The sequence below is a fragment of the Schistocerca serialis genome, chromosome 1, assembly GCF_023864345.2.
Source record: "Schistocerca serialis cubense isolate TAMUIC-IGC-003099 chromosome 1, iqSchSeri2.2, whole genome shotgun sequence".
In the NCBI taxonomy this organism is placed as follows: domain Eukaryota; kingdom Metazoa; phylum Arthropoda; class Insecta; order Orthoptera; family Acrididae; genus Schistocerca; species Schistocerca serialis.
Genome location: NC_064638.1, coordinates 650,437,797 through 650,454,143, shown reverse-complemented (window position 1 = coordinate 650,454,143; position 16,347 = coordinate 650,437,797). Strand labels below are relative to the sequence as shown.

The 16,347-nt window shown below is 37.3% G+C and overlaps 2 protein-coding genes across 2 annotated transcripts in view; one reads left to right on the top strand and one right to left on the bottom strand.

Moving 5' to 3' along the window:
* LOC126479049 (MMS19 nucleotide excision repair protein homolog) overlaps positions 1-13,006 on the bottom strand; it is a 226,683-nt gene extending 213,677 nt beyond the window's left edge. The window contains exons 1-2 of the mRNA XM_050103751.1: positions 12,711-13,006; positions 12,365-12,603 (exon numbers count right to left, since the gene is read on the bottom strand). Coding sequence (XP_049959708.1) covers positions 12,365-12,603; positions 12,711-12,789 — 318 coding nt within the window. The 5' untranslated portion in view covers positions 12,790-13,006. The remainder of the gene's footprint in view (positions 1-12,364; positions 12,604-12,710) is intronic.
* A 41-nt stretch (positions 13,007-13,047) lies between these two features.
* The window catches only part of LOC126479123 (ubiquitin domain-containing protein 1), a 75,435-nt gene continuing 72,135 nt past the window's right edge, over positions 13,048-16,347 (top strand). Inside the window, exons 1-2 of the mRNA XM_050103756.1 lie at positions 13,048-13,252; positions 13,450-13,686. Coding sequence (XP_049959713.1) covers positions 13,171-13,252; positions 13,450-13,686 — 319 coding nt within the window. The 5' untranslated portion in view covers positions 13,048-13,170. The remainder of the gene's footprint in view (positions 13,253-13,449; positions 13,687-16,347) is intronic.

Here is a 16,347-nt window from a genome sequence, read left to right as displayed (position 1 = left end):
TGGATTATGGGAGCACTCCAGGAAAAATTTAATAGGGCTCCACCACGAAGGGCAATACTTCTGGATTGGGAAAGACATGTTATGCTTTTGGAAGTGTTAAAGGAAGAAGGCATGAAAGAAACATGTGCCAGAGTCCCTGCTTCAAATGAACAATCTCCTATGAAGTCAACTTATAAAGATGCTTCAGAGCTCTGTATACTGATGACAACAATGGGGGATCGCTTGGGGGGGGGGCACAAAAGAAGCCTTAAGGTCATACCCTTTTGACCGACATTCATAAATGAGTTATCAGATACAGACCCGGATGAGCGCATTTTAGCATGCCGTGCTTTGTTAAGTCAGTTTCCAAACACAGTGAACTATGGCCAGGTTTTATTTTCAGATGAATGTTCCATTTATCACAGCTCTTGTTCTAGAAATATTGTTGTATCGGTCAAAGAGAAGTCTATATTACACAGTCGAGCTAGAAAGGAACCTGCCTCCCACATAATGAAATGGATAACGATAACATCACATCTGCTTGGACCATACTTTTTGAGGGGACTGCGAATGGCACAAATTATTTACACATGTTAAAAGATGGTTAATGCCTCAACTGAGGACGCATATGGATGCAGCAAGAGAGAGCATCTCCTCACTACACTCTTGCATTGTGAGAGTTCCTAAATGAACACTTTCCAGGATGGTGGATAGGTCATGGTTTGTCAGCAACACCAGCTCCCTTGAAATAGACACTAAGGAGTCCTGACCTCACCACACCTGACAACTCCTTATGGGAAGTCACCGAGGTGCATGTATCTGTAAGTCACCAAGGAGGTGCTTCACACTATAACACTGGACATGCTCAAAAATATGTTGAGAAGAATATGGAGGAATATGGAAATGTGCTTACTGCATGATGGGGAAAATACCATATTGGGCACTCAATATGTAAGCAAGCACTTGTTCTAAAACAAATAAAATCATTTAGTATTCAATACTAGGGGGAATGGGGATTTTGCACACATCCTATAGTATATAGGATTGATGCAGACAGGCAATGCACATAATACAACAGATTTTACTTGGTACACCATAACAGTCAAATACTACTGATTATCAGTCTTTTTTCTTACCATGATGCACTCAAGTGAAGTATTAAAATACTACAATGATCATATAGACTTTTGCTGAGTTGTGCTCACAGTCAAAACTAAATGTGGTATTCAGATTGGGATTCAAAGATTTTTATTCCAGTAAGACAAGTTATGCACCAGGGAAGCCAAAAAATGTGCAGCAGTTTACACAGAGAAGACTTAAGCTGCATTGTCCTGTTCTTTTGTTTTGTCAATTAGCAATGTTTATAACTTTGTTTATAATAACTGTTTTGTATGAGAGTTGGAACCATTTGTCCTATGAGCTTTTAGTGGTTCAGGCAGGATGAACAGAATAACTGATGACACAGTGTAACACTCACATCAATCAGGAGTAGGTTTATTTTAAGTAACTGTGTATCTGCAATTTATGAAATGAGCATTCTGTGTTGTTTGAACTCCTTGACGTATGTCAAGAAAATTAGAGTTTTGTGATGTATGTATGAAAAAAGCAAAAGAATAAGTTGAAATTTTAAATTTTTATAATATGAATATGTTTATGAAAGAAGTATGTTTGTTAAAAGCTGGTTAGTGCTTAGGGCACTTGTATCTGTAACATGTAAAAGCTGTAGGGAAGTCCCTTCGCAACAAAAGTGGCATGGCGTGATGTAAAAGGTGGGTTTGGCGGTTGGACTGAGCGGCTCCTTTGTGTGAATGGCATACAGTGTGTGGCAAGCCTTAGCATGGTACACCTCAACGGTGTTGAGAGGCAATTGGAAACTGCATTAAAAGGGATTTGCCTCGGACATGGATCTGGCTATTATTTGGTATTCACAGAATAATGGAATGGCTTTAATATGTTGAAAATTGGATGCCAAGAAGAGATTTTATAGAGCATTTGCACATCAAGAGTCATGAGTACAGTTAGCCGCCATTTCGTCTGCCATCTTCGCCACTGCTTCACGGACTTCATACATTCAGTTACGTAATGTATATTGGCATGGACCAGTTAATTTGTGTATTATTTCAATAATAATCACACAAAACGTCAATTCGTGGTCAAAACCATAATTTCCATCCTGATCACGAACCTACACTATTTCAATAATAATCACACAAAGCGTCAATTCGTGTTCAAAACCATAACTTCAACCCTGATCACGAACCTACACAGGGTCCTCACCTAAGTGCTACTAAAACCAAGAATCCTGATTTAAATGAACAACTCTGGCATTCATGTGTTTAAAAGTGATTTTTTGTCTAAAGTAAAAGGAGTAGTAAAAGTTAAAGTAAGAGTAAAATTTGGATGCTTTGTTTATAGACTACGTCAAGTGAAACTGTTAAGGCAAGAAGTTTAAGTACAAAAATTTAAAGATCAACCAACAAGAAAATGAAAAACCTTAATTATTTAATGTCTAAAAACCATAAAAGTGAAGTTGGATAGGCTTTTGCTAAAGTATCCTAAGTTTATCATAAAATATAGTTTTGTAGGATTACAGTGCAAGATTGTGTAAATATTACTGTCAAGAATACCTGCTTCACATGTGATTCAAGTACAAGTACATTTAAATCTTTAACGAACCAATTTGCGATATCACTATCAGAAGTGAAGTTATGCACATTTTCAAAGATAATGTAGTTTTGGTGCCCATCATGAATGGTTCCTTTTGAAGTTAATTAAGCCCAGTGATGTATTTTATTACCTTTCAAAGTAATTTAAGTGAATGGATAGCCTTTAGGGATAGTTTTTACTTTTGCAATAATCAAAGAACCTTGGCTTGTGGCAGTTCATGGGTCCCCATCATATTACCCTCCTATAAGAAAGAAATGAACTATTACCGTTATTAAGGAAAACTGCTATATGCAGAGGAGCTTAAATAGTGTATTTAAGATGTTATTCATCTTTGTGATATTCGTGTAAGTCAAGATAGAAGCCCCTCATGTCCAAAATTAGTTCTGCTCTTCATGCAGAAGAATAAGGCAGTGGGAGAAGGCAGTTTTACAATCATAGTGAACTTTCTCAGTAAACAATATGGCAAAACACTAGCCATCTACATGACTGTCCGAAGTTGCCCACACACTACCCTACCATATGTCGACTATCTTTCCTGCAGTGCTTCCTCTGCAGTACTACAGTTATCTTAACAAATTATGGCACTGTGGCACTCTTAGCAAAGTTGTTTTAATAGACAAGCTTCCCATTAAACACTATAGAAAATTTTCATCTAATGTAACTAGCTGTGGATAGGAATTTAAAGTTTACCTAGATCTGACTGTTTAGATGAAAACATTATCTTCATCTAATTTAATTAGTAACTGCACTCTTAAACATAACAGGTATTAGCTCGGTCAAGTTAATTTAAATGCACACACTTTCAAGCAAAATTTTCCAGGTAACTCTACATCGAAAATGGGTCACTGTGAAGCTACGGCCATAAAATGAGCACCCATCAGCAAAAAGTGAGCAGAAGTGTGCAGATTTAAATTAACTTGCCCCAGATAATACCAATTATGCTCAATGGTGCAGATATTGGTTTCGCTGAACAATCAAAGCTGTCAAACTTTATATACCTACCCAACACTAGTTTCGTTAGCCGTAAATTTTCAATGCTGTTTATGGGGGTAAAGCTTGACTATTAAAACAACTATACTAAAGTATTCCACTGTCATTGATTTGTTAAGACATCGAGCAGTACCAAAGAAAGAGCATTGCATTTAAGATAGTCGTGTTTTGGTACAGTAAGGTGCACTATTAATAATAATTAAATCTAAAGGCTACATATTTTAATGTTTGCTAATGCACAGAAAGCATGAATGAACTTTTGTTCAAACAACTACAGTAACTCAGTACATATGAACTAAAATAATGGTGATAAAGGAAAGAGAAATTAAGTTTTAAACACGCTTTCTTTTTCTTATTTTTCCCAGAAAATGCTTACAATTAAACATTGCTTTTTTACTTTCAGTCTACAACTGTAGCTTCACGAAACTGAATTTCTGATTTATGTTCATTACAAAAATTTGGCTCTATCTGACATGCCCTATTCTGTTCGAAACTTATTAGCAAGTTTCTTTTCTCCACCTTCTGTATTACACATTTGTAGGTCTTTCTAATTAATACAAGGATTTGTAAAGCAGGTATGATTTCAGTTTGTGTACAAAGTAATTTCTTGATCTATTACATTTCTTACACTACTGATTACGTGGGCAAAGACTTTTACGAACTCCCAGCATACTGGATGATTTGAAAATGGGTCCTAGCCAGAAACTAGTCATCAAGTGAACGAAAAAAGAGAAATTTGCAACTTCGGCTGGTTTTTTGTTGGGAAGATTTTTATAGCTGAATAAATCACTTCCAAAAATCTTTGACCAACAGCCCAGTTTTATGGTCGAGTACCACAGTTCTCTTCCCCATGATCAGTGGATGTTGAAGTGATGGGGTGGCTTACAGGCCTCCTCAATGATACAGGTAGCTGTACCGGAGGTCTAACCCCACTGGAGGGGTACCTGTGGTGAGGTCAGCCTAACATATTTTAACTCACATTGTAGGTGCCCAGTCTGCTCCCTACCTGGAATAGCACAGTGACAGCAATCTGCTTTGGAAATCTGTCTATTGGTTGCCTATCTTTGGGTGTGAGCTTATCTGATCGACAATACAGAGCAGACGATTTGTTTGTGTGTTCTGTCACTCCTTACCTCTAGTGATGTGCTGCGCAGCTATGCCACAGCATGTATTATGGTTTTGAACTTGAAGAGATGCTCTATTCATTGGAAAGTGTCATTTTTCTGTACATCTTGTAGTTTTTGCACATTTGTCTTCTGATATCCCTCAGGTACTTATGACTGACCCTGTACAGCTAAATATTTTTCCTGAAGAGATGCAGCTGTATAGCTTAATGATGATGGCACCACCATAGGCAAAATATTCTTCAAGTCAAATAGCCTCCACTTGGGATCTTCGTGCTGAGACTACTCAAGAGGATATTGTCGTCATGGAGAACAAAACTGTCATTTTATGGGTCTGAATGTGGGATGGTCAATACTTAACTGTTTAGATAGGTTGGAGAATTTAAGAGACAAATGGATAGGTTGAAGTTATACACAATCGGAATTAGCAAGACCAACATTTCACTTCTGGTGAGTACAAAGCGACCAAAACAAAGTCAAACAAAAGTAGTGCAGAAGTAGGTCTAATAATGAATAAGGAAATGGGTGTGTGAATAAGATACTACTATGCACAAACAAACCACCACAATGGAACAAATTTATATGCCTACTGGTTGCTGACATCTCTATATGACAGAAATTGCTCAGATAGTTAATAGCAATGAAAATTTAATTCCTATGGGGGACTGCATTTTGACAGTATTAAAAGGAAGAGAGAAACAGTAGGAGAACATAGGCTGAAGGTATGAAAAGACAATGGGAAACCACTTGGTAAGATTTTGCGTAGATCACAATTTAATAATTGCTGCAACTTGGTTTGGAACATGAAAGAGGGTCGTACACATAGAACAGACCTAGAGAAAGGTTCAGATTAATGATGTAATGGTAAGACAAAGATTTTGAAACAACACTTGAAACTCTTCCATGGCTGGGTGTATACTCTGAGCACAACTAATTTGTTATAAACGACAGATTAAAACTGAAGAAACTGCAAAAAGATATGAAAATAAGCAGAGGGGAGCTATTAGCCTATGAATGACTGAAAGGGAGCAAAAGACTACAATAGAAGACGAATGAGGAGATTTGAGGGCTGAAATAGTGGAGCATCAAATGGGCAAAATGACAAAGCCAATAGAAATTGTTCAGTAACGAATCAGATATTTAATTGAAAAAAAGGAGAAAAATATTAAAATACAGCAAGTGAAGAAGGCAGTACAAATGCCTAAACAAATGAAACTGAATGGAAGTGCAAAAAGGCAAAGCAGAAATGACTAGAAAAGAAATGCAAAGCTATTGAAGCTTCCATGAATTTGTGAAAGATAAATGTAATCTATAGGAAAATTATAGACTCCTTTGAAGGAAAGAGAAGCAGTTGAATGTATATTCAAATGTGATGAGATCCTGATCACAGAGTGTGTACCAGAGTTTTCAGCACATTGTGTGATGCAGGTATTGTTCCAAGTTCCCAGGTTTCCTCTGAACATGTAGTGCGACAAACTGCAGGATCAGTACGCATTGCTGAAATGGTGCAATGCAGTCTTACTATCAGCACATGGCAACTTGCTGCACATCACTGTACCACAGACACGCGTACGGCGAACATTGCATCTTGGAAACTTGCACCCATTTCAAACACAGCATGCCCACAATCGTTACATTGGTAACAATGCCACACAATTTGAATTTTGTCACTGGTTAAATGACAAAATCGTCATTTGCTTCCAGTATTACTATTCACCAATGAAGCCACATTTACACAGAATGGAACTGACAATGCACATAATAATCACTGATGGTCGCAGAAGGATCCACACACTGCAGTGGAAAACTATAGAGCTTTAATGTGACATGCATGATAAAGCTCAGAGATGAAGGAGTTAAAAATATGTATTTTGTCAATTGATACTTTGTGAAATGTCTGTTGTAATGCTTATTAACAGTTGTACATGTGTAAATCTGACAATGTACTGAATAACACAGAAAATAAATAACAATATACATTAAATGTATTCTGCCTCCAAAACCATTCGGACTAGGTCATATGTGCATAGGAAGTTTTTTTGCTTCAAATGATCCTTTCTGTCATCTCTCTGAAAATTGCCCATTTTGCCTAGGACACCCTATATAGAAGGGACACACAAATACTTGAACAACAAATTTTGTAAAGGGAAGAGGAAGTAGGTGACGATGAGACACGAGATATGGTGCTGCGAAAAGAATTTGACAAAGCAGTGAAAAACCTAATTCGAAACAAGGAAACAGGAGTAGATAACAGTTTCTCTCAGAATTAATGAGCACCTTTGGAGACCAAGATGTGATAAAACTATTCTATCTGGTATCCAAGATATGAGGCAGGTGAAATAGCCTCCAGTTTCAGGAAGACTGTAATAATTCCAATTCCAAAGTAGGCACATACCAATGGGTATGAATATTGCCAAACCGTAAATTTAACAATAGAAGATCAGTCTGTGTTCTGGAGAATTGCAGGAACACACAAGGCAACACTGACCATACGGCTTATCTTAGGAAGCAAACTGTAAAAAGGCAAATACGTTTAAAACTTAGCAAAAACTTCTGACAATGTTAACTGGAATAAACTCCTTGAAATTCTGAAGCTAACAAGGATGAAATACATGGAATCAAAGGTTTTCTATAATTTGTGCAGAAAGTAGACTGCTAATGTTAAGAAGCAATGGATATTAAATGGAAGGAGTAGGGCAAAGGGAGTAAGGCAGGGGTGCAGCCTATCGCCAATGCTATTCCAACTGTACATAAGCAAGCAGTAAAGGAAACCAAAGAGAAATTTGAAAAGGTAATTAAAGTTCAGAGAGAAGAAATAAAATCTCTGTGAGGTTTGCCAACAGCATTGTAATTCTATTAGAGACAGCAAGGTCTTGGAAGAGCAGTTGATAGGAATGGATAGTGCTTTGGATAGAGGTCATAAGATGAACTTCCACTAAAGTAAAACAAAACTGAATTAAATAGGTGTTGGTAGAGGAATTAGATTAGGAAATGAGACACTAAAAGTAGTGTATCAGTTTGGCTATTTGAGCAGCAAAATAAGTGACAGTAATCGAGTGGGAGGATATAAAATGCAGACTAGCAATATCAAGAAGAATATTTTCGAAAAAGAGACATATACCAACATTAAATATAAATTTAAATGTTATAAGTTTGGAGTTTATTTCCTGAAAATTTTTGTCTTGTGTGTAGCCTTGTACAGAAGTGTAAGAGGACAATAAACAGTTGGGACAAGAAGAGAATACAAGCATATGAAATTTGGTGCTACTCTGCAATTAACTGAACCAAACTAGGAGTAAAAAATTCACACACAACCTCGGTAGATAGTTGATTCAAAATGCCCCGAGATGCCAAGTAATTGTGAATTTAGTAATGGAGAGAGATATGAAGCTAACAACAGTAAGCTTATTCAAATGGATGTAGGTTGCAACAGTTATGAAGAGATGAAGAGCCTTGCACTGGTTAGACTGGTAGGGACAGCTGTATCAGTCCAGTGTTTGGACTGAAGACGACGACGGCACGGAGTAAATGCACTGTGTGGCTGTCAAATAGGTGTCTAGAAGACGTTCTAGAGTGAACACAACATGTTACCCTAACTGGACACTTTTGTGCAACAAACAGTTACCTCATAATATAAACACAATTAAATGCTTTTGAAAAGTTACACCAATTATCATTGACAGTATTTTGCCAATTAAATTTTGTGTAATCTGATTTATGAATTTAAAAATAGCATGTTCTGAGGACAGACACTTTTGAAATCCAAACTGGGACTGACTAAGCAATGTTTTTTTGAGACAGGCATTTTATGGTTGTGTGTACATGATCTTTCCCAGTCCCTTAAAAAGAAGGCAAGCAGTGAGATTGGCTGTTAATTATTAATCTCTGTGTTACCGACATTCTTGTACCTGGGTCTGAGAACAGCATATTTCAGTCTGTCTGGAAATATCCCCTACGATAGTAACATATTGCATATGTGACTGGGGTCATTCTGTGTCAGTTCAACCAGAAAAAAAGCATTTTCTCAACCACCATCTCAGATCTGAATTAAACTTAGGTTATTTGTTATCAGTGCGGCAATAAGTAACCACACCAATCTTCAGCATTTTATCTTACTTTTTCCATTTTACAGCACTTTAAAGTTCAGAAATTCTGCTGTTTTTAACATTATGACAGCACAAAATGACAACTGTAATTATTTGGAAAAATAAATCACCATTTTTATTTATTGAAAGAGGTATCTTGAACAGAATGACCTCATCAACACAAATGACTGTGTCATACAAGCTAAGCTGCAACCACTGTGCTGCATTCTATGTAGGCATGACAACCAACAAGCTGTCTGTCTGCATGAATGGCCACCAACAAACTGAGGCCAAAAAACAAGTGGACCACCCCACTGAACGCACTGCCAAACATGATATCCCTCATCTCAATGACTGCTTCACAGCCTGTGCCATATGGATCCTTCCCACCAACACCAGCTTTTCTGAATTGCACACGTGGGAACTTTCCCTGCAATACATCCCATGTTTCCGTAACCCTCCTGGCCTCAACCTTCGTTAGTCACTGTCCTCACTCATCCAGCCCCCTCCATGTTCCCATTCCAACACTACACAGCCGTCATTTCACCACCACATCCAGTCTTTTAATTTCTTTGTATTTCTCTCCTTTCCGCTTCTTACCCCCCCCCCCCCCCCCCTCCGCACCTTCTCTCCTGCCCTCCGTCTGAACTGCAACACTTCACTTCTGCCACTCCCACCATACTGTCCCTCCCCCTTACCTCCACCCAGTCGCCACTCCCATCATGCACTGGTGTTGCTGCTCGCATTGTGGTTTCAGTTCTCTGAGACTGCAAACGTGTGTGTGTGTGTGTGTGTGTGTCTATTGCTGACAAAGGCCTTAATGGCCAAAAGCTATAATTGTGTGAATCTTTTTGTTGTGCCTATCGCAACTCAGCATCTCCGCTGTATGGTGAGCAGCAACTTTCCTTCTCTGGTATTGTTACATTCCATCCTGGATTTTCCCTTGTTTGATTCAATAACTGGTACAATGAGACATATCCTATGTCATACACTTCACAGTGGTTTGTAGAGTATGGAAGTAATTGTAGATGTAGATTTAGGATTATATGTGTTTCTGCCAATAAGGCAAGTGGTCGACCACAGATGCTGAATAGCAGGATGTAGTTTCTAGGTGTTCAAAGACAAGACACAGTTGCATTGTTCTATTCTATTATTCTGTTTATCAACAGAATCATAGCTTTGAAAATAATGAATAATTTGTGAGAAGTCTGAACTGTTTTCCTAACATTAATGACATTTTTTTCAAGGATCTTACACATAGCAGTATTACAGATCTGTACAAAAATTGGATACGAAGCTCCTCTTAATTGTATCAGTTCTCTCAGTTTAAATCAAACAATGGAAAATCCAGGATGGAATGTAACAATACTAGAGAAGGAAAGTTGCTACTAACCATATAGCGGAGATGCTGAGTCGCGATAGGCACAATAAAAAAATTCACACAATTAAAGCTTTCATCCATTAAGGTCTTTGTCAGCAGTAGACACACATACACAGACTCACATAAACGCAACTTGCACAGACGCCTGCAGTCTCAGAAAGCTGAGACCAAACTCTCAGTTCCTCACCTAAAATGTGGGTTATGGTACAATAATAAGCAGGTATGTGTGTACCTTCTTAATGGTATCTCTGGTGGGGACTGATGACCTCAGATGTTAAGTCCCATAGTGCTTAGATCCATTTGTACCATTTGTACCTCTGGTTCTCGTTGGAAAATTTTAGCTTAGCTAAATAGCAATAATTGTCCTGTATGCCTTATGGGAGACTGCAAAGTTTTTGGATTTTCATGTTATTAAAATTTTGCAACAAAAACTAAAATTACATGGTATTAATGGTACTTACTACGCAATAACAAATCATTTTATAGAAAGGGTTGCAAGGGTGGGAGAGAGAAAGAAAGGCGGAGCAGGGATGACATAAAACAAGCCATTTGAGGTTTAGTATATGGTCTTAATATTGTTGCCCTCCATATTTTCTTTTTTTTTTTTTTTTCTCCAAAAGTTGTTTCTGAAAATTAATGGTGGTTGATATAAGCATACTTATCAAGGGTCTAATTAACACACAAGAGAGAGAGAGAGAGAGAGAGTGAGTTATCGCTTTAGAGCTGGTGTCTACCATACCTTCCTCATATTAAAAATTCAGGCAGACTCAAATATGAATGCATATATTTGTCTTACGCAGACAACATCATGAAGTTATGTACCATCCCCAGTAAAAATGTAAAATTTTTAATTGCTTTATGTTCTCTTGAATTTGAAGCACCTTTCGCATCTCACATAACAAAGTCAGCTGCATTATGAATAAAGTCTTTCTGCACTCCAGCTGTGACTGAAATAGGAAGAAACCCTAATAAGCAAGTACAATGGGAAATACCCTTTGTCTTGCTTTCACAGTGGATGGGAGAGTATAGAAGTAGATGAAGAAATGTGGGATTAATCGAAGTCTTTGATACTGCCAAATAAACTGTCATCTTTACGCCTAACCTGGACCTCTGGCTACACTAGAGATTGGCCTGTCATCAGAACCTACATTCCAAAAACTAATGTATATGCTGATACAATACTATCAGTTTTCTGTTCTCTTTCTCTTTGTGCATGTACGACGTCACACGACGTCTTTTTTAAGTCCTGGATACTAATCTGACACGCAGTTTTGTCAGGTTCTATTCTCCATGAAATAATGACTTGAAACCGATCTTCAACAGGAATCCATTTTGGCCCTTGCATATCAGATGGAAGAAACAACCTGGTATTGCAAAAAGTTTTAATGGAGACTGCCTATGACTTATTCACATGGTTAAATGTAACTTACAGATGCCAAGCGAAGTGTGCTGATGTTGGCGACGAACACTGAATGCTGAGAATTATGGACTTCATTTTAAAACAAATGTTTTGTTATGAAATGTTGGATTTACAAGGATAATTAATTTACTGAGTGGACAAGGGTACATATCAGAAACTGTCAACCATAGAGCAGGAACAGTATTATTTACTTCATGGCTGGTCGTTGCCAACATCAGCACACTATGCCGCCTCTGCCATTCAGTAAAATTTTACGAATAACCATTCTGTGAAATCCCAAATCATTAACAATTGTTTTACCTCTGATACCTACATACGTCTGCCAAAACTGCATTTGTTAATACTATTAAGGGTGTAAATAGGCAACAGATTAATATGGAATTTAGAGATAAAAATGATAAGCAATTTAAAAAGCTCTATTTGGCTTGCTTTGTCATTGTAGTACTCAGAGACGTGGAATATGGAAAACAGCCATGCATAATGATTCATAATTTGCCTCTAAAACGTAATGCTGAATAAGGGGAAAAAAGAGGGAGAGGGCAGCTTGCTATTCTGATTTCCTTCGGTGCAAGAAGGCTTAGAAAACAGCACCTAAATGTCTGTCTGTCATAGGATCAAGATTCTTGAGCCGGGAAGGGTGCACTATCGCATAACAACATTTACTGAGGAGCTATTTAAAAATCTCGTGTGACACTGTAGAGAAAAAATATTAACTTACAATGGTGAAAATTCCTCGTAGAGCCGTAGGTACAACAGAATGGTGATCTTTCAGTCTGTCTGTGAAGAATCTAAGAAGGAAAGAGAGTTCATTCTCCGTCAAAAAGTCACCTGGCAACAGACGAAGGACGTCCACAAGAATTCGAACACCTCTCTCTCTTATATTGGGTCTTGTATCGGTCAGTGGATCATGAAGTCCTTCAACCACTTCCAGCAGGCGACTATGATGTTTTTTTATGTCTGCAATACACATATACAGCATCAAAAACAAATCATTGACTAGCTAGCGAAGTGCATTCGAAAAAAACTTTGTTGCTCTAGTCGGTCATTTCTACATTCATTATCACCTGCTGCAAGTTCATGACATGCTTTTCCCAAATTGCCGTCATCGCTCAATATTGCCGACAGTTTTCCGCTGACATCCATCACAACACGTGTGAAACTTAAAAGCGCTGTCTAGCAATTTACTTCAGCTTTCGAAAGAAAGCAACAATAGCGAACACTAACAGTAAATCCGTATCAGTTCATAACAAGAATACAGAAAATAAACACATTTTTGTATCATAAGAATCTTAATTATCACTTTTAATCGAAGACACAACTTCAGCCTAAATGTAAATATTCAAATCAAAGACACTGACGAAAACAACATACAACAGAGTCCTCTACATCACAAACCGTGAATTAAAACAGTGATGCGCAAATGTCGCTTTGTCAAAGAAATGGGTACGGTCAGAAAATGGTTCGCGAAGCATGCGAAATGCTGAAAAATATATTTGAAATGCCTTTAGTTAATGGGCATTCAGAATGGGAGGATGTATAGGAATTAGGAGGAATAGAGATGACGCCACAGAAGATATTTCAGGCAATATAACGAGGCCAAATTCAGGTAAATCTTATCTCCGTTCCACCTTAGCGAATAGAGTGTAATTTACAGATTTTGTAAATAGCGCAAACGGAGCCCTCCCAGCCTGTAATTCTGTATCACGGCTATTAGAAATATTAGCAGTAGATTGTAATTACAAGTGGTACAATAGGACATTATTGTACAATATTGTAATGGCATTGTTTCGATTCTGTCTGAAGGAAACACCCGTAAGAACCATCCCCTGTGTCATGAGACAATTCGGTGGAAGTCTGATGTGCCATTGACAGAAGGACAATTGCGAAGCAAAAGGGATGAGTTCTGGGACACAGCACCAGCTTTTGACGGTCGGAAGGAGATTTGGGATGCCTTACGAGCTGCAGCGGTAGCAGCAGAATCATCAGATTATGAACTTGCGCAAGCCATCCTAGATGGGGCGAACATATCAGTTCCTAATGGTAATAAAATTTTATTTATTACGTTGTAAATATATGCTGGGTGATATTGATCCGTATCATTAGATGAACTGCAGTCAAGTTCAACATTAGTCCAATTATGTCAATTGCAAATGATGATTCCACGAAATCTATATCTTGTATAGTAAAAAAAAAAAAATTAACCAAAGCATCAAATGCTTGTCAGTTTGTATACAGTTGCATCATCCCACCTACCCCAACACACACACACACACAGTTAAGTTCACGTATGCTGACAAAACATCAGAAGTAATACAATAATTTTTTAGTCATCCATACTTTATTTAATGATGAGTTTATTAAATGTTAACCAGTTGCCACAGGGAAATATGTTAAGTCAGAGTGTTATAGGCATATAGCACTTGGCTATAAGATTGTCGTGACCCAATTGTATGTTATATGGTGCAGATTTTTGGAGATATGTAGAACTCTGTTTAATGAAATTATAATATATTAGTACCCAGAACAGTATCTGAAGTATTGCATTACTAATTGTACCATACCCCAGTAGGAATCTTCACTTTTTAATGAACAATTTTTAAAGCCCTTTTGCCTTAAATGGTAAAATAAGCAAACTTTCCTAATCTACAGGGAAATGAATGACAAATCGTGTATTGTCAGCAAAGAGAAAAAAAATGAGTAATGGTAAATTTGTCAACAGTACCACCAAAAGACTAATCCTTAGAGATCACAAAGAATTCAATTAGGAAATGGAAATAACATAATATAAACGAGCATTTCATACAGTTCAGTATTGTGTTCATAATTGTGTGCTTGTTGTGTGTGCATCTTGCCTTATGATTTAGGGTCAGGTTGCTTGTTCCATTGATCATATTCCATGATAAATGTTATGTGGAATGTGCCAACAGATCAGATACAGAACACATACAAATACTAAAAAAGAAAGAAAATATCTGTATTGTTGGCACAATTTGTATCACATCAGGCAGAAGGCTTACCTACATAGTCTCTAATGTTATTGAATTTAGCATACGTTAAAATTCAGATGTAAGTAAGAAACACACATTTTTTGTTTTCTCCAAAAAAAAAATCCTGCTTCAAAATACAGGCCTCCTTAGATGACACTGCAAACACCCTTTTGAAGATGTAAATTAAGGAACAGTTCTAGATATTTTGTTAGTTTTTTTATTTGAAAGATAATTGCTTTATGATTACAATGGTATCCTCGGTTTGGACATATCTGACAAAGTTATTTTACTGTCACCTTTTTAATTTTTTTTATAATTTACAGAAATTTTTTTCCCAAAAATGCCAATCCAGAGAAGTTAAATTTTCTTCTCTTGATTAGTATCCTGTAGCACTAAAGGAGAGTCTCCACATTTAAGGTTGACGGGATTTATTTTAAAGAATCATTTTTTTTTAACTTTAAAGGGTAATGTATGTCTTCACTGAATACATTTATTACTAATTTCTTTATTACAATGTTTATTTCTATTGTCTTTGTTGCAGTTATTTTTCACTTTCGTTGTTGCAGATATTTCTTACACTTTGTTGTAGTTTCTTGTGTTTCTTTGTCTTGTTTGTTCATTGCAGGTTTCTGTATTGTAGTTGTTCAGTGCTAATTTGTTTACTGAAGAAGCATCTAAGAAATCTGAGGCCATCCAGTGAGATCTGTGTTTTCGTGAGGAATTTACCAGTTGACACAGTTGTAGTGTGTTTTGTGAAAAGGACTGTTTGAAATGTCTTCTGTTTGGATCCACAGGAGAGTGAAGTGTACTGACTATTTGCATATCTGTAAAAGAGTGATATATATGACAAAGGGAATAAGTGCTTTCATTCGAAGACTCTGTTACAAAGTGAAGATGTTCCCAGTGACGACTTTTTGTGTCCTAAATGTTTTGACAGAATAACAACAGCGATAGTAAGTGAACAAGGTGAAGCCTCCCCATGGTGCAGATGATGTAGATTTTGCAATAGTAGAGGAAGAATTAAATACTCTGAATCAGTCAACTACAGACGTAGGTGTTAGTCCGTACAGAAAACCGTGGTCAGTGAAGTCGAGTCATAAGCTCTACACATCAGGAAAGTACAGAGAAATTACTAAAGCTGTGGATGAATACACTACAGCAAAACTGGCCACGCTCTTCAAAGTAGAGATTCCATCTTCAGAAGAAAATGAAACAAAGCACTCTTGCACCTCTTTCCAGGAATTTTTCAGAACCACATTCCATCAGGATCAAATTACATGCTAGACAAACCAAGAAATGTGAGGTCTGTAAACGGAGCCTTTGGAAGACCAGATCCCTATTATGGTCATCCTGTAGAAGCAGCTCAAGTTCAAATAGTGCAGTCATTTTATCTGGAAGATAAATGGGACTGTTCTCGCCAGAGTGCCAACAAAAAAGACACTATAACTGTAACAGTTGAAGGTCAGTAAGTTGTGAAAGTGAAGAGATACACAACTCACAGTATTAAAGAAACTTTTGCAATTTATAAGAGCAACTATACAACTTCACATATTGGGAGATCAAAATTTTATGCACTATGACCTAAGTGGGTAGTTCCACACCCACCTAGAGATGTCTGTTTATGTGTGTACTGTGCGAATTTTGAACTGTGTGTGGTGACTTTGAAGAACTTACTGGAGCACGTGACATATGACACCTTAGTTGGGTGTGTGAA